The sequence below is a fragment of the Micromys minutus genome (assembly GCF_963924665.1).
Source record: "Micromys minutus genome assembly, chromosome: 16".
Classification (NCBI taxonomy): domain Eukaryota; kingdom Metazoa; phylum Chordata; class Mammalia; order Rodentia; family Muridae; genus Micromys; species Micromys minutus.
In genome coordinates this window covers 52719430-52737925 of record NC_137985.1, presented here as the reverse complement: position 1 = coordinate 52737925, position 18496 = coordinate 52719430, and the positions used below count along the sequence as shown (strand labels likewise).

General features: G+C 52.1%; 1 protein-coding gene across 3 annotated transcripts in view; it reads right to left on the bottom strand.

Moving 5' to 3' along the window:
* Nucleotides 1-3488: 3488 nt before the first annotated feature.
* The window catches only part of ANP32A (acidic nuclear phosphoprotein 32 family member A), a 33677-nt gene continuing 18669 nt past the window's right edge, over nucleotides 3489-18496 (bottom strand). For 2 of the 3 annotated variants that reach the window (XM_080930629.1, XM_080930630.1), the window contains exons 2-7: nucleotides 10563-10712; nucleotides 10271-10393; nucleotides 8407-8599; nucleotides 7449-7546; nucleotides 5215-5278; nucleotides 3489-5055 (exon numbers count right to left, since the gene is read on the bottom strand). In XM_080930629.1, the coding sequence (XP_080786755.1) occupies nucleotides 4994-5055; nucleotides 5215-5278; nucleotides 7449-7546; nucleotides 8407-8599; nucleotides 10271-10393; nucleotides 10563-10712 (690 nt within the window). In that variant the 3' untranslated portion in view covers nucleotides 3489-4993. The remainder of the gene's footprint in view (nucleotides 5056-5214; nucleotides 5279-7448; nucleotides 7547-8406; nucleotides 8600-10270; nucleotides 10394-10562; nucleotides 10713-18496) is intronic. The other variant, XM_080930628.1, reaches the window with a different exon arrangement.

The following is an 18496-nucleotide window of genomic DNA, read 5'->3' as shown; positions in this document are numbered from 1 at the left end:
AACCAATTAGATTTCTAGTGAGTGAAAAGCAAAATTGTCCAAGGACTACTGGGGGTTACCCATGCTGCTTTGGTCAGGCTGAGGCTGAATGGAGCCGTGGAATGCTAGGCTACCCTGATTTCCTGGCTCTGGTGAGAGGCTGTCTTTCCCTGGAAGATTCTCCTCCACAACCAGGCTCCTCCCACTCCCAGTTCTGTGCAGCAAGATCTACGTATTTCACTTTTGGTTGTTGATGGATTCTGCTTGCTTGTTTGTTTGTTGAGACTGGGTCTCACTTGGTAGCCCTGACTGGGCTGGACCAGGCTGGCCTTGAACTCACAGAGCGCCTCCTTCCTCCTGAGTGCTGAGATTAAAGGTATGTACCATCTTGCATGGCCTAAGAATGGTCTCAGTAATAACTTTCTGTGGACCAGGAGAGGTGCCTGTGGCTAAGAGTGCACACTACTGGGTTTGCAGATGAACTGAGTTTGATTCCCTGCCTCTGCTGCAGGTGGCTCACAGCTGCCTATAAACTTCAGGGCTTCTGACTTCTGTTCTGGCCTCCTTGGGCACCTGCACTCGTGTGAAAACACACACACACACACACACACACACACAATCTAAAACACTAAATTTGGTTTAAGATTTATTTATTATATGTAAGTACACTATAGCTGTCTTCAGATCCCATTACGGATGGTCGTGAGCCATCACGTGGTTGCTGGGATTTGAACTCAGGGCCTCTGGATGAGCAGTCAGTGCTCTCAACCACTGAGCCATCTCTCCAGCCCAAACATTGAGATTTTAAACAATAACAAAACTGTCTCTAGACACCGAGCAGGGGCTCCCTGACACCTGCTGCTCTGAGGGTGAGCATGGGACAGCATCCAACGAGACATCTGGAGTAGAGAATGTTCACACAACTGGTCCATCCACAGTCCAGTGGCACCCCACTGAGAGGAACTGTTATGTCTCTGCGTTTACTCCCTGTTAGCACCTTCCTGGCTGGCTTCAGATCTGTCTCCATCTCTGGCCACCCCTTACCCTCTACTTGCTCACGCCCAGCCTGCCTCAGGAGCTGCTTGTTAGGGACCCAGGGTGGGAATCCTTCCAAATATGAACAATGAGTTTTGGAACCAGGATATAAATAGTCTTTGCAAGTCAGCGAACGAGAGCCTGAATTGCTCACCTCAAGCCTGCATCCGCCAGCACTTCTAACACAGGCTAAGAGCCATGCCTCTGGGGTCAGAGACCTCTGGAGAGTCACCTTGCCTCTGAAACTCCGTTTCCATCTTTGTGCAGTCTAGGAGAGCGGAGGGAGTGGCGGTCTGAAAGCATGAAGCTTTCATGGAGGCCGCGGCACATGCCGCCATGCTTTCTCCAGCCGATGGCTAGACTAGGAGACGAGGAACCCTTCACTGGTAGTTGGCACAGGGAATGTGGAGAGCAGGCGATGGGTCCTGTTGCCGTAGGAAACCTGTGTAGGGTTGGCTCCTGCTGCGAACACTGCGCTTCATCCCCCCCCCCCCCCCCCCCCCCCCCCCGCAGAGGAAGGTACCAAAGCCCAGAAAAGCTATCCTGGGCTTGAGGCTGGGCTCTTCCACTCCTGACATGTGACCTTGGGCCCACCACTTGTCCTTCCTGCACCTCATCAAGTTAGAGGGTAAACAGGGCTTTTTAATTTTTTTTTTTTTTTTAGAAAATTTATCAAGTAACCAGACTGTTCAAAAGCTTGTGATATAGGCAAGCATGGCCTTGAACTTCTGATTCTCTAGCCTCCAACTTCCAAGTTCTGGGACTACAGGTTGGTGTCACTATGGCCTGGGCGACTTCTACCAGCCTTGTGGGATTCACCCAAACAGCTCTTACTAGCACACTGGTGACCCCAGTGGTGGCACTGTGCGCTGAGGAACCAGTTCATACCTCATCCAATAGTCGTGTGCCACAAGCCAAGGATGTAGGCTGCAGGCTGCTAGGGGGACTTTGTGTAAGAACAAGGTTGGCTTTGGGACCAGACATGAGCTCAGCTCCTCGGAGCTCTTCTGTATGACAGTCACTCTGAGACTCCAAGGGAACCGGCTGGCCACGGGGTCAAGGCTCAGAAAGTTTACCCTTCCTCCTTTCCATTCAACAAACCTAATATTACGGTGCGACAGGCCTGGGTCTTACCTTTTCTGCTCAAGGTCCTCAGCCCCAGCCTTCCTCATTTACTGGGGGGCCAGTTCAAGGGGGACAAAGAATATGCTCCTGTGTGTAGTACAGTGGATGTTGAAGAAGGTACTCAGGTCCTCAAGTGCACACAGAGCATCTCCCCAGAACTTTCGTCAACTGTCCTCAAGGGCAGATGGAAACTCCTGGTGTGATACAGAAAGGGATGGCCAGGGGGTGGCCTGCAGAACTTCACCCACGCTGTGCCAACTCAAGCCACCATGGAGGGGCTTGGCATCCACAGCAACTGTCCTGACACATCACTTCCATGTTCTAGGTGCCCTCCTGTGTGGACCTGTCCGCCTGGCTCCTCGTGACCACAGAGCTTAGCCTGCAGCCCGCCTGACTCCGCTTCTGGCTAGTCTAAAGGAGCAGGTGTCAGGGTGAGGCGAGGCCCAGGCCTTCTCAGTAGCGTGTAGGAGTCGCTGGAATCCCGCCATGATCGCAAAGCAGTGAGCACCTGCTCGGCGTGCGCAGCCTGTGCACCTACCGACTGCTGTCACTGTTTTGGGGTGTTCTAGGCAGTCTCACACGCAGCCTTAAAAACTCTAGGAGAGGTTTGGCCCCATGAGCATCTTGTCTTAAGAGTTGACGATGAAGAATCTGAGAGGGACACTTGGTAGGCAGAAGCAGGCGGATCTCTATGGGGTTGAGGCTAGCCTGGTCTACGGAGTTCCAGGCAAGTCAGTGCGATTTACTGTTTTTAAAAACTATTAAAAAGAAAAAAAGAGGTGTAAGTACTTAGGGCTGAGATGGGAGGCAGCCACTGACTACAAGTCTTTGCCATGGAGTCTGATGCCTCAGAATCAATCTCTGAGACCTACACGTGGGGAGAACTGACTCTCCGAAGCTGCCCTAACATGCAACACACACACACACCGGAACTGAGACCTACACGTGGGGAGAACTGACTCCCCTAACATGCAACACACACACACACCGGAACTGAGACCTACACGTGGGGAGAACTGACTCCCCGAAGCTGCCCTAACATGCAACACACACACACACACACCGGAAATAGATTTTTAAAAGCTTAAGTGTTATTACTTATGAGAATGCTGCTGCAACAGAAACTGGAAATAACCCAACAATCTACCTGTTTGGTTACAATAAATCCAACCAGAACCCAGCCACGGGATTATCAATCAAGGAACCACCTAAACGCTTCCGAAAACCCCGAGAACAGAGACCCAGGACCATAAATAAAAAATGTAATAAATACCAGCTGTTAAGTCTAGGGTTTGTTAAATGTTTTATACGTTCCTGAGTTTAAGCATACATTCTTTTACAATATGAAAAAAAAAAATCAAAGATATTCAAGAATATTTAAAAAAACAAGAGCTACTTATCTTGTTGGTCTGCCTTTGGGTGTTTGTTTATTTTTTATTTATTTATTCATTCATAAGTCTTATAACCCATTCTCCCCCTTCCCCGATTTTAAAAAATGTAGCCTTTAAGTAGAACATACCCCACCCAGGCTTGCTTTGAGAACAGAAAGTGCCTCTCCGGTGAAGGTTACTGATTCTGTAAGAAAGCTGGTTAGCAGGGGCATAACAAGGCTTCCCTCCAGGGTCAGCTGAACCCAGGACAATCAATGGCTTGTAAGGACTCAAAAGAAGCCATCTCCCCCAAAAAATTGTATAAAAAAGATTTATTGAAATTTATCAATGACAAACAGACATAAAACTCAAAGTTTGGCTCTTCTCAAGGGCGGGAGAAAAGTGAGCTGCAGTGGTCTGTACAAATGAAACACGGGAGAAAACAGCACTTATAAAGCGATCAGTGAGGGGACGCTGAAGGCACACAGCGTTCACTAGGGGAAGCCTGCGGCCACTTCAGAGTCCCACTAGGTAAGAAAATACGGCTTTGCACTCCTTCCCCGTGCCCCTGCGTATTCGAGAAGGAAAACAGAAGACAAACCCGGAGGACTCGAGGAGCCTCGAAGCTTAGATTTGTAAAAAGGTTCTAAGCTGGGGCACCCAAGACAAGTCCTCCTGTCATTTCTGAAAAACAAACTGCTCTAATATTTTACAGACGAGATAGAACAGGTTTTTTTTTTTTTTTTTTTTTTTTTTAAATGAAGTTGAAACATGAAGGTTCACTTCTTTCCCGTTTTACACACATCTCCTAAACCCGCCGGGTTTCTTTTGCTGTTGTTTTTGTTTTGTTTTCTGATTTTTTTTTTCCTTTTCTTTTTGGCTCTTGGGATCACAGTCCCAGAATAACAAGAGTTCTCTTTGCAAGAAGCAAAGCCCACTGCCATCTGTGGAGGGGAAAGGGGATGAGAGATGGGGACTGTCCCCAAACCAGTGCCAAAATACGCCTTTCGGTTGCTATTTACAAACTGGGGTGCTGGGTGCCTCTAGAACAGGAGTTAGTGAAGACAGGGGCTGGGATTCATGGCTCTTGGGCTGTGAGTCACCTGGTGGAGGCCAGCCAGAGCCTCCTGATCAACTCTGGGGATGTGGGACATATCAGAAAACGTGAGAGACCTCCAAGCCGTCCTCTCCAGAGTTAGAACAAACACTTGTTTGGTGTGCACTGAGCTATTGCGTTAATGGGGACAAAACCAGACACAAGGAAAAAGGAGGGGGGAAAATAAAACGTGGCAGTAAAAATAGTATTTTATTCCTCCCCCCACCCCCACCCCCGGCAATCCCCAGTACACTTTCCCCTCTCATCCCCTCAGCAACGCTACAATCAGAAAAAAATAAGTTTCGGGGGGCAGGAATAGGAGGGGGAGGGGATATGGGTAAAAACAGTCAAATCACAATAGGAATTTCCCCAAACAGGTTCATCCCCTTTAGTCATCCTCTTCGCCCTCGTCGTCCGGTTCTCGTTTTCGCTTCTGACTCCCTTCTTCTTCTGGAGAGAAAAAAAAAATCGAGGAAAACGGATGGTTAGCATCAGGTAGCCATCTTTCAGGCACCCTGCCCCACTGTCTGGCCCTTAAAGCCCAAGCAAGGCAGTGCTGGAGTCAAGGGGTCAGGCTGCCACCAGGAGAGAGCAGGAAGGCTGACGTACCACCAGCATCTTCTTCGTCTTCCTCGTCATCCACCTCCCCGTCGTTGTAACCTTCTTCATCCTCCTAGGGGCAAAGGCAGATGGCAGGGGTTAGAAATGCCCCTGCTGGGTCTGGGGAGGCAGCTCCCCAGTTCCACCGATCCAGGCTCCACCCCCGTACGTATGTAAGGACCCAGCAGCACACCCGTGTCTCCCAGCACCTTGGAGACACAGACAGGTGGAACCCTGGAGCTCACCAGCAGCCAGTTTGGCCAAATCAGCGAGCTTCGGGTTCACCGAGAGACCCTGGCTCAAAATAGAAGGTGGGGAGTGGCTGAGAAATACAACTGACGCTGACTTCAGGCCTCCACACATGGTGCATGCACACACAAACATGTGTACACATGCAAGTACACACACTACACCCACACACATACACGTGTTAGATAGAGATGTCCCTGCCTAGCATCCTAGCTCAGAGTTCACAGTGAGGCCTGCAGCTCAGAGTGAACACACAGTAGGGCTTCTTACTGTTTTGTATAAAGGAACCATTTGAGTCAGAAGACTTTCAATACGTGCTCTAAGCCATTTCCCACGCCACCTTGAGTGTGGCGTAATTTTGGACTGTTAGAAACCCTGGATGTGAAGTCCCTAGAAAAGCCAGCTTGCAGAGTGCAGGCTCCCAGGAGACCAGGCTCCCTAGGCACATGCCCTGTCGTTGAAAGTAGGCCATCCTTTCCAGCATCTGTCCTCAATATGGTTTTAGCCTCGAGGAAAAGACCCCAGTTCCAGCAAATCCTGACTCAAGTGGGCCAGCCTGGCAGCTGAACGGGTGGGATGCAGCAGGTAGACTCACTTCCAACTCACTTATGGTTCTGCCAGCCTTGTGGCTTCACCCTCCCACCCTAGGGTCCGTGTTCTGGGTCTTCCCCAGGGTTCCATGCCGGTAGCCTCTCTGGTTCCTATGGCTTCCATGGCATGCAGCAGATCACTGTTTCTAAGAACGGTTGAAGTAAATTTGCTTTTCTATAATTGAATAGTTCTTTCCCTGGTCTGTTTGCTAAGTGTGTGTGTGTGTGTGTGTGTGTGTGTGTGTGCGCGCGCGCGCGCGCGCTCGTGCTCGAGAGTGCATGTGCATCCGCAAGCACTCGTTCACTGGTGACTGGTAAAGGGCAGATGGTCAACGAGATTACAGAAAAATAGAAAATCTGCATGTGGGGCTCTGGTGACAGCAGGCAGGAGTGGCACAAGACAGTCTACCAGCCAGTGTGTCCCACCGCCTTGTCCTGGAGGAAAGAGGTTCCCTCCTGCAGGTGTCCCTTAAAGGTGGAGCTGATAGAGAAACTGCAGGAACAGATGGGAACCTGGCTTTTCTGCTGGCACCCCCTCCCCGGGAAACTTGCTCAAGTGGTGTATGTGGCAGGTGGACCTGTCCGCTACCAAGCGAGGAGGAGGGACTACGGCCTGTGTACTGCACACCCGCTCACTCGTGTGCACGGCAAACCTTTCCTGGAGTGCTGGTTACTAGTGGTAAGAACAGATAGATTCAGCATTCTAAACAACTCACGGAAAACCCTGCGCTGAGACACCCTGCGCACCCAAACTCAAATCCCAACACACACAGAACAAGGAGGAAGGTGTGGACACACCTGAGACCCCCTCCCTGACCTCTCCAGTGAGAGGGGACAAGGTCCCTACTTCACAGATTACAGAAGAGCCAGAGAAACTAAGAAATTCAGGACGGGGCTGGAACCGGCCACTACAAAATTAAGTAGAAGCTGGGGGTGGGTGACGAACGCCTTCAATCCCAACAATTAAAGAGGCAGGTGGAGCTCTGAGACCGAAGCCAGCCTGGTCTACACAGTGAGTTCCAGGACAGCCAGGGCTACACAGAGAAACCCTGTCTCAGAAAAACAAAACAAAAGGTGGGGGCTGGCAAGAGAGCTCAGCGAGGGTGGGTGTTTACTGCCAATCCCCAGAAATCACAGAAAAAAACAGAACTGCCTCCCTAAAGTTGCCCTCTGACCTCCACAGATAGGCCCCGCCCAAAGCACGTTGAGCCCCTGCTTTCAGAATCCCCTTCCCTACTCTAACGTCTACGCAGCAGAGCCTGTACTGTAGAAGTTTTGGAAACAGACCCCATTCCCTTCCCCGACAGTGGGCAGGAGATAAACAACCACGGCCCTTTCCTGGGTACCTGCCAGGTCAGAGGTGGGCGTACAGAGGCGCCCAGCCCCCCAGCCCTGTCTCCTTACCTCCTCCTCTCCACTCACGTCCTCTTCCTCCCCTTCTTCCTCCTCATCCTCTTCCTCTTCATCTTCCACTAGCTGGGCATATTCATCATACTCCTCCTCTGTGGGGGGATGGGCGGCAAGGAGACAGCTTGAGCTGAGGCGAGAGGGTGCCCATGTCTGCTCCACCCCCACCAAAGCTCAGAGCCAGACTGCTCTAATGCACCGAGGTGGTGTCACGAGGCCAAGCACCCAAAGAGTGACTTATGATATAAGCCTTCTTTCAAGTCAGATATGTGGAAGGTGCAATGTGAGGGTAAGGCCACAGAGACTCAGAGGTTTGGGCAAGAAGCTCGGGGGCCCCAGGGAAGCAAAGAGGCTACGTCAACATAACTAATCCCTCTTCAGAGAAATGCCTTGTTCAAGGCTACAAGTGGCTTGCGTAGTGAAGCAACTGGGCAGGGGCTGTACCCTAGACCCTTCCCACATATCACAGACCCACACTGTGTCCAACACGGGGACACTTACAGTCTGTTGGGAAAAGGATCTCCACCAAGGCTGACAGACTATATGAACGTATGTGAGCATCACACAGAAGACCCCAGACCTACAAGGATCACAGAATCCATGTCTGCACTGACTGGCACTATCTGAGAGCTTAGCTTTGTTTGGGCTATAAAGCCCTGCAGTAGATCTGTGAGGTGCCAGCTGCAAGGAGCCTGCAGAGACAGTGGGACGGGGTAGGGAAGAGGGCCCTTAACTGCCCTTTCCTTCCCAAGGGACCTGACATTGACTATAGCCCCCAACTTCCCTGAGGCCCCCGAAGAACCCAAAGCTGGCCAGTGGCCCTGCATGCTGCAACCACCAGGGGGCGCCACAGCATCTCCAGAGGAAGACCCTGGTCTCCGGGAAGCCCAGTGGCAGATGGCTTGCCAGCTTGTCCTGGGAGCTCCTGCATCCCAGGATCCCCACTGCCACCTACCATCCTCATCTTCCTCGTCGTCATCCTCCACGTAGCCCTCCACATCCGAGTCAGGGGCCTCCTTGTTGTCCCTGTCATAGCCATCGAGGTACATGACCTGGGGCAGGAGCTTGAACACGTTTTCTCGGTAGGCATTCAGGTTGGTCACCTCACAGTTAAACAGGTCTAGGCTCTTGAGGTTCTCTAACTTCTTCTGCAAGCACAGAAAAGTAGTCCGCACTGAGGGTAACTGTGGAACGGAGGCGGGAAGGGGGAAACACCCTAGGAAAGGCACCACCGGCAGCTCAAGAGAAGGAAGCCAGGTATGTCCTTGTGCATGTGCGTGTGCTGTGACAGTCTCTTCACTGAATCTGGAACTCGTCACTTTGAGTAGTCTGCTGGCCCCGCCCCTGGGACCCACAGGAGGACAATATTCTAGCATTGAGGACCCAGGGGTGCATTTTCATTCCCAGCTGTTTCTTGGGCTGAGGATTTGAACTCATAGCCTCAAGTCAGTACAGCAAGTGTTTTACCCAGAGATCAGACCAGCCCTGGCCAATGCTATCATGTTGGAAAGGTAAGAAAATGGAGGCCCAGGAAAGAGGCACACAGCTAGCAAGAAATGCAGCTGAATCCTGACCTTCCATCTCATTCAAAGACCCATCCCACACTGAGTCCCTGTTGCCATGGGGACCAGGTCAAACTAGGGAGAGTGGGCTCTTTAGAGTCAGTCTAGACTCTGCCACTTTTGTACACAGACCCAGGTGATTCTTAGTGGAGGGGCCACGGGCAGGGAGGTGGCCCAGCACCTCCCACGACCAAAACAGGTTCCAATCCGGGAGGACAGAGGACATCATGTCAATGACCAGGATGGGAAGCCACATGGACATGTGACCTGCGTGCAGAGACGTGAGAACGTGACCCTGCCACACTGCCTCAGGAAGACTTTATACCTGTGGACACGCTCCCAACACAAGTGAGTCGGAACTTTGAAGAGGTCTCTCTTTGTAACGGAATGATGACGTCAGGGCTTCCAGGCTGCCTTCCCCTAGGTCAGTGGGAGACCTGGGAAGACTTTCTGTGGCCAGTGTGTTTCATTAGGAAGACAGACAGACAGACAGGTAAAGTCTGAGCCTGAGAAAGCAGTGCCAGCTTGCTGTCATAGCCACCGGATGCCTTGTCCTCAGAGTGTCCAGAGACTGATGAGTGCTTTGCGGACTCGGAACGGTCACTTTTGCCATGTCCCCAGCCCTTCCCTCCAGTCAGGCTTTGTGACTTTTCTCTATTTCCAAAGGATTTTTTTTTTTGGGGGGGTCACATTTTCAGGCCGTTTCCTTAAAATTCAGAAGAACACTGCACCTAGGACGCTGTCGCAGAGACTGTCATCCTGACTAAAATTTCCATTCCTAACTGGAAAGTGAGTAAAGCAAGAAGCAGAAGTGTCGTCCATTCAGTGTCTGAGGCACTTGTCTCTCTACACGGGGCTCCCACCAGGTACAGCCTCAGACTCCAGGACCCCTGCCTGTGTCAGCACTAACCCCTAACACACTGGCCTAACCCAAAAGAAAGGGTGGCTGATCTACCTCCAGAGTCAGCTTACATCTAGATTTGCTCCTCTCTCCTTAAAGGGTGGCAAGCCAGTCAGGCCTTAAGCCCAGACACACCACATCCCAGGCTGAAGGGCACACTCCATCCCTGCCCCACACTGGGTGCCCATCCAGGCCCAGTGAGCTTGGTCTGACTGAAATCTCCATGGATGACGCAGAAGTAGTGCCCACGGCAGAGGGTGAGAGTCAGAGACAGTGATAAATAAGTATCACCAGGAAAGTTGAGCTCCCAAGAAGGGGGAGGCCCCGCCCAGGGAGAGGGAGCCCGGGGGACTCACCAGCGGTTCTATTGTGCTGAGGTCTTTTATTTTGTTGCCACTGAGATTTAGATGCTTAAGGTTCGGACATTTCTCGGCCAATACTTCCAGGTCCCCTGAGATTCGGTTCTCGCTCAATTCAAGCTGTGGGAAGGGAAAGTGAGTTGGCTTAACACCGGGCTCAGGGCGCTCTCCCCAGACATCCCCAGGGATCGTGCCAGCAAGTTGGAGCAAGCACCTGGCCTTGCCCTTAATCATGCTCCCTGAGCACAAAGCACCCCCACCCGGGGCCTCCCATTCCCAGGCTGTTTACCTTCTTGAGTTTGTTTAACTTTGGTAAGTTCGAAATGGAGGTCAGGCCTACGTTGATTGTACTTAGGAATTCCAGTTCTTCAAACTCATCCGTGAGGCCTTCGATTTTGCCTTCAATTGACCGACAGTTATCCAGAACCAGCTCTTTCACCTAGGAAGGGAAGGTTGGAGTGAGTGGACACAGAGAAGGGGTCAAAGGGGTGCTCCAAGCCCAGCCTTGTCCACACCAGCCCTGCCTCAGTGCTAAGGATGACCAGCCTGTCTCCCTTTCCACCATTAGCAAGACCCAGATAGGATGTCGGATATGTACATCTCTAGAACTGGAGAGCCATTGCCGAGAACATAACCAGTAGGCTTTACTGTCACCAAGGCTGGTGTGTGTTTGTGTGTGTGTACAAGCTCCTGCTACACTCTCTTCAACCCCAGTATACAATAAAAAAAGTGCCCACTGCCCACAGGCATCAGCTACAGTGGTGGTGCCACCTGGTATCCCTGCCTACAAACGCCCTGGCCAGACACCCACCAAGGCTGACTACTCACTTCCCACGCCCAGCACCCCACTGGCCTGCCCCCGCCAAGTGCTCACGGCTTACACAGAACATACTTATGCTTGCTTGCTCTCCTCCTTCCTCTGGCCTCAGCCTGTCCCTTATCACTGTAATCAGGTACCCGGCCTGTCCCACCATAGCTGCAGCATAGCAGAGAACCCCATTCTAAGTCTTCGAGCCAGGTCACTACTACCCAGGAGACGGTCCCACCAGAAACAAAATACTTGGTGCTGTCTAAGAGCAGAGCCACAAGTCTCGCGTGGCCCTGAACATTTGGTGTTATTTTAATCTCAAGTATACAAGAGATACACGGCACAGTTACTGGGCCCTATGGTTCATGAATGTTTCCCTTGGTCCTGCCTTGTGGATGAAGAGGAAACCTGTATGCCTAAGACAGACCACACGAAATTCGAGGGTCCCTACCCACTGCCTCTCCAAGGACAGGGAGTGGGTGGTGGAAGGCGCGTCTCCGTTTCTGAGAGAGTGGAAAGAGACCGTGAAGTCACTCTGGGGAAGAGGCTCCAGTCAACACAGCAAATGAATGACAGGGATGGCCAGTGGGTCTCAGGAAAGTCACAAACAGCCGAAGGAATCGGCAGGCAGACCCCTGAGCAAGCCAGGTGCTTGGGGAACCCGGTGTCTTGGTGATACCAGGAACCCTTACTGTGGCAGGGGGCGGAGGGTTGAGCAGAGGTGCTCACACAAGGCAAGTACCTGCTCCCTTTACTTCACTTTCCCCCATCCCTTTTTATTCTGACACAGGCTTTTTCTCTGAGTTGCCTTAGGTTGGACCCGAACCTCCCTTGTCCGTAGCTTTAAAAGGCCTCCAGTGTGTAATCCTCCTCCTGGCCTGCTTCTCAAAGAGTCAGGACTAGAGATCGGTGGCACCAGGGCTGGCTGAAAAAAGTCTAAAAAGAGAAAACTGACCCCTCCCCAGTGGCACTTGTCCCAGTGCACCCCTGCACCCCATGCACAGGTCGCTGCTCCCCTCCCCCACCATCCCAGCCCACAGCCAGTCCCCACCCACGGCTGCACCTCTCCTCAAAGACAGGCCTTGCCTAGAGATTCCTCTGGTCTTCCAGAGGCTGCACGTGTTCATGCACCCCGAGAGGAAGAGGTACAACTGGGTCCACAGCAGGATAAGTAATGGCCAGGGACTATGGGGCACCTGGGTCCCAGAGCCCTGCCTCCCTTCTTCCCTGTGGATACAGAGAGTGCTCCATGCAGGACAGCCTAGCAGGGATTCACAGTTCTACCAGAAGGAACGAAAGCCAAGAAACACCACCTTCTGAATCACAAGCTCCAACCTCTGCCCTGGCCACGGGTCCAGATCAAGCCACTCACTGGTTAGAGTATAAGAAAGAGACCTTCGGTAGAGAGGCCTGGCTGTGGGCAGCAAGTGAGCGGAGGGAGAGCCCCCCCCACACAGTCTGAGGTGCTGAACTCCTGTGGTCCAGTCTTCCTTAAGTGGCTTTCCAGGGAATCCCTGCCTCCAAAGGCAGATCCTGGCGCATTCTCAGAGACTGCAGACATACGTGGTTTTCCTAGCGTGCTCAACCTCCTTAATGCCATAAGCAAGTGTTGTAAGAGGACCTAGGATGGGGAATTTCTTGTTGCTTCTATGGAGGTGGGGGGAACGGCACCTCCCCCCACTCTTGCTAGGACATGCTGCCTTGCATTTCTACAAGCAGTTGACCAGGCCGGTCCCCACCACCTCCCAGCACCACACACACACACACACACACCCTCCATTCACAGCCACATCCGGAAGCACCTGTGTGGGTCTGAAGACCTGGCTCAGTAGGTAGAGCATCGGGTTCTGATCCCCAGCAGCACACACACACACACACACACACACACACACACACAGTCGGTAGAGCATCGGGTTCTGATTCCCAGCAACACACACACACACACACACACACACACACACACACACACACACAGTCGGTAGAGCATTGGGTTCTGATTCCCAGCAGCACACAAACTGTTCAAGGTCACCATTTGGCTACACAGCCAAGTTTAAAGCCTGCCTGGGTTATACAAAAACTCGTCTCAAAAAATGAGTAAGAAAAAACACTTAACCCAAAATGCAGCCCCAGCAGGTAGCCGCCTAAGCAAAGTGTTCAATGCTGGCCACTCAACATAGCGGTCGGTGCCCTGAAGCACCTCTGACAGCCGAAGGTACAGGGACAGTGCCTGACCAGGCATCAACCCAACTCCGTAGGCCCCCGTGGCTGTAATGGCTTCCCTTCAGCCCTGTTTCCCGTTCCACCAGCTATGTGGTGGGTATCACATCCAACTCCTCAGTCACCAAGGATTTGCAGAGCTCAATCTGGCCTGGGTCATGTGGCTGTTCACTCCTCCTCCAGTAGGGCGTGAGGCCCCGGGGAAAGTCTCCTTTGCTTCTCTGCATCTCCTTCCTGACAGGGAGTCAGGGTGTCCGGCAGTGTTTCGGAAGGGCCGGGACACAGACCCAAAGGTTTTGGTATCGTGTAGAAACTCAAGCCTCACAGGCCTAGAGGTGGCTCAAACTGGACAGAGTGAAAACCAGCCACAGTCCCCCGTGTGAGCCTTCTGCCGGCCCTCCCTCCTCCAGCACCCATCTCCCAACGGCCTTCCCTCCTCCAGCACCCATCTCCCAAGGCCTGTGACTGGGGGGACTCTCCCTGCAACTGTTATCATTTCTAACCCACTTCCTCTGTCCTTGGCAGCCTCGTCTCTAGCCCTTCCATGTGAGAAGGTCCCTTTTGTATCCAAGGAGTGCTATGCTTAAAAAGAAAGAAAGAAAGAAAGAAAGAAAGAAAGGAAGGAAGGAAGGAAGGAAGGAAGGAAGTAAGGAAGGAAGGAAGAAAGGCCCACTTCCCTTGCCAAGTCCAGAGTGAGAACTACAAGTTAAAATTAAACTGAAAAATTGTACTTTGGGTTTAGACTCTCTCCCAGTTCCACCAACCCTTAAAACAACAACAATAACAATATCCCAACACACTTAGACTCTGTGCCCCAGAGACCAGGACCTGCTTAGACAGGGTCCTCAAGCCTCAGGCAGGAGGTGATCTTCATTGCTCCAGAGGTCACACCCAGGAGACTGACATTCACATCCTGCAGGCAGCATGGAGGAACCACACATTCAGAAGAAGTCAGCCTAGCCTGGCTCTCCTGTTCTTAAAACAAACCTTACCCCCGACCCCAGGCTTGAGTCTGTCTTCATTCTCACCAGTGAAAACTGAACAAACACATTTAGTTTGCTTCAAAACCACCAAGCCTGATCCATATAAACTTCTTAGATGTGACCTTTCTTCTCCTAACATGGCAGTTACCTCAAACTTGAAGGCCGTGACCTCAGGGAAGGATGTGGTTATGAGATAGCCTGGCTACTGGTGACCGACCTCACCCTGGATACCAGACCCCCTAATCTGGGTTGAATGATACCATCTCTGTTCTCTGGAGCCCAAGATTCCACCTCCTCAGGAAAAGGATGGGGACAGCAGCCTAACCTATATACAAACTGCAAACGCCAGCTTCTAAAACGCTTGAGGCAGGTTAACATCTGGGAAAACATGCAGATTTCTCAGTGTGCCCCTCTAGCCTCCCCCACCACCTACCAATCCTTGCACCAACTTTAATTCAAGACCTCCTCCCAGGAGGCCATCCCTGTAGCTGGCTCTAAGAACCTAAGGCTGGGCACTGAGCTCGGAGGCGGCAGCATGAATCATTTAATCGTGTATTAAGCATCTGATCCTCCTGGAGGTCAGAGAACTGTCCTTCCCCATAATCAGCCTAGAGGGAACACACAGGACGGTGCTGCTTAGCAAATGTCCCTCTTACTGGGCCAGATACAATATAAGTACTAGGAATACTGGGGGGAGGGGGGGGAGGGGGAGGGCACAAGCAGCCTTGAGGACAGAGTACAAACAGTGCCCTATAGCAGGCGGAATCGATACACGCGCTTCATGCTTCCGCCTTTCACGTAACAGCTTTGGGTGTGTGCCTACGCCAGCCAGGCACCAGCCCTGACGGGGGATCAGCCGCTACCCCACCAAACTGCAGCACTCAGCACACACAGCCCCAGTTCTCTCTACACAGGCTAAAGGGTCACAGACTCCATGGGGAACCACGATGGGGGGTGGAAGGGGAGTCTGCCAGAAAGAGAGGTGGTGGCATGCCGGGAACCCCCAGCTAGCTGGCAAACAGCCCCTCATCGAGGGGAGATGAGAGGTGCCCAGGAAGACCAAGGAGGGTACGGCCTCAGTCCGGAATGGCTTTGTAACTAACTGCTCAGGGCAAGATGCTCAAAATTTACCTAGAGGGTTCAACTGGTAACAGAATGCTCTCCTAGCATGCATTCAGTCTCCTGCTTGATTCTCCAGTACTACAGAGACTGGGAAGGAAAGGGAGGACCGGGACCTCAAGTTCACTATCATCCTCAGCTACACAGTGGGTCTGAGACCGGCCGGGGCTATGGGAAACTCCCGTCACAAACCAAAGCCTCACACAGAATTCCAGGACGGAGATGGCTGACTATGTGTGTAGGTCACATGGCCGTGAAGCTCGCTCTGATTAAAATGGACAGCTCAGGTCTACGACAGCCTTCTAAGAAAAATAATGGCCCAGAGGGAAGGACACTTTGAGATCTGCACCCCCCCCCACACTTTTTCAGAACTTCTGTGGCAACTCAGGAGGGGCAGAAGGCAGCAGACTCTAGTCAGACAGACCAGGCTCTCACCCAAGTTCCTCTCCCTAGCCCAGTGGGCAGGGGTCCTCCTAAGTCAGAAAACAGATATTCACACCATGATCTGTAACAGTACCCAAGTTACAGCTATTAAGTAGCAATAAAAATAATTCTATGGTTGGGATCACTGTGCCGAGAGTGGGAACTCCTGGTCCCGTTCTTCTCACCTCCCCGGGCCAGATTAAATAAGAAGTCCAGCCTAGAATTTTGCCAGCTACAAAGAAAAAAGTACCCATCATCCTCTTTACCCACGGTGAAGCCAGTGTGGGAACAAAGACTCCAACAGCCCCAGCCCTCCAAACTTTCCTGCCATCCCAAGCCTTCCATCTGCTCCAGAGCTGTGGAGTGTGTTCAGAGTTCAGCCTCTACACCAACCTTCAGCCATAATATACTGAAGGAGAACTGGATAGCGCAGGTTTCAACCTCGTCAATCCCTGACCAATCTAGGCTCCAGCTTCCCGGCTCTGAAATCAAACTGACCCAGTGTTTTCTGGTGCTCCTGGGTTTTAACTAGGTCAGCTTTTAAATGGGCCATCCCCCTGCTGCAGCTCCCGTTCCTAGCTAGAAGGCCAAATTGTGAGTCACTGAGGTTTGAGACAGAGACGACAGATGTACACTTGCGTCTGTTTTAACGGTAAAATCTACTTACCAACCCATGTGGCGAAACCTACAGAACTCAACCAGGCTCCCAGAGGGAAGGGACACAGCTCTGGGTGGGGGGCGGGGGAGGCTGAATATTTTTAAAGTTACAGGGACCTCGGGGATTAGGTCAGTGTTTTCCGATTGTAACCCACTGCAAGGAATACATTGTAGGAGCTAGAGAGATGGCTCAGCAGGCAAGAGCAGTTGCAGCTCTTATAGATGCTCTGAGTTTGGTACCCAGCACCGGGGTCAGAGCGGATTCGATGCCCGTTCTCTCTAGTCTATCTGGGCACTTGTCTTCACGTTAATTACACATCCACATTAACACAAACAAAAGCCACTTGGCATGCGTACTTCCTGTGTATAGGCACACACAGTAAAAACAAAGAACACACGTTGGATTCCCATCTATAGATTTCTTAAAATCTTGTTCTATTTATGTATCTCTGAGAAAGAATGGCACTTGTGTAGGGAGCCTGCGGAGGGCAATCTCTTGGAGGAATTACAGGGGGCTGGTGAGGAGCTGGATGCGAGTCCTGAGAACGGAATCCAGGTCCTCTGCAAGAGCCGCGAGTGTTCTGAACTGCTGAGCCATCTCCCCCAGCCCTCCTACTAACTTAAATTTTTAAAATGGAGCCCGCAGTGAGGGGTGAAGCGGGCCGCGGAGATTGATTGGTCAGCAGAGGGCACAGGTGCGGGGGGTGGGGCTGGGCAGCGAATGCAAGGAACTGAGCTGGGTGATCTATTTTTCCTTTCTGCCACATACCACCTTCTGCCCTAGGTCAGAATCAGCTCCCCACCCCCACTCCCGAAATTAAGGAAACCCACAGCCAAGCTCCGCGCGTTCCTGTAGCCTCGTGGCAGCCAGGGCTTGGGGTCTCCACGCCCCTCAGCATCTTGCGTCGTCTTAACTAGGGGCAAGGTCCTTCTTCGCCTTAAAAACAAACAAAACCCTCCCCAGGAATTAATTGAAAGGCGCTCTGGGTCTCGGAATTTTTGCCGCTGCGTACAAAGCAGGCAGGCAGGCGGCGGGGGAGCACGTGGCGCGGGCAGCGGTGACGCCATCCTCATTACATGGAGGCAGGAGGGCGGGCCGAGGAGACCAGGCTGGCTCATAGGTCGGCTGGCAGGGCAGGCTGCGACTGCACCAGCCCAGCGACTCGCTCTCGTCGCCGGCTCCGCCCCGCTCCTCCCCGCAGTCTTCGCCTAGGCTTCCACCCGCAAAAGTCAGTGCTCGGGACTGCTCGGGACGCTTCCACTCGCTGGAAAGGCCCGGTGCTAGCCAGACTTGCCCAAAAGAACACCTGGCTTCTGTCCCCCAGCCTTTGTGTCCCTCTTATCTTTGTTTTTTTTTAAAAAGATTAAAAAATGTGTTATGATATGTTTTAAAGATAAAAAATGTGCACTGTGTACGTGCTCACCGGGGCCAGAAGAGTTTTGAAACTGGTGTTACAAAAGTGAGCCACAAGTATATTCTGGGAATCGAACCGGGGTCTTCTACAAGAGCAGCAAGTGCTGTTAGCTGCTGAGGCGAACTCCCTTCCACTCCCAGCATTCCTCCTCAGACTTTCAGGTAACAGAAAGTTACCAAAGAAGCTGGGAACAGCCTAGAACCAGCTGTGGGGGATAAAAGAGAGATAGATGGGGTGGGGAGAGGGGCATGGGAGGCCAGAGATGATGGCCAAATCTAGCAGGCTCTATTCTTTAACAGTTGTTCCCGTCCCATTTTCCCGTGGGGGCTGGCATGCAGTCAGAGGCAGAGCCCTAGTCCAGGTAGCCAGAAAAGGGCCGTTGGACAGAAAGCATAGCACTCACACACCAGTGCTACCAGGCAGGATTGGCTTCTGCTCCTGCTGTGTCTCCGAATTTGCTGTGTGCCCTAGTAGAAGTTGCCCCACTCTGGGCTTCTGCTCCGTCCTCCAGGCTGCACACTGGGCAGTGGGGCTGGAATAAAGAGATGAGGTCCTAAAAGCCCATGTCCATAAAATTTAAATGCCCGGTGTCCCCTGTACA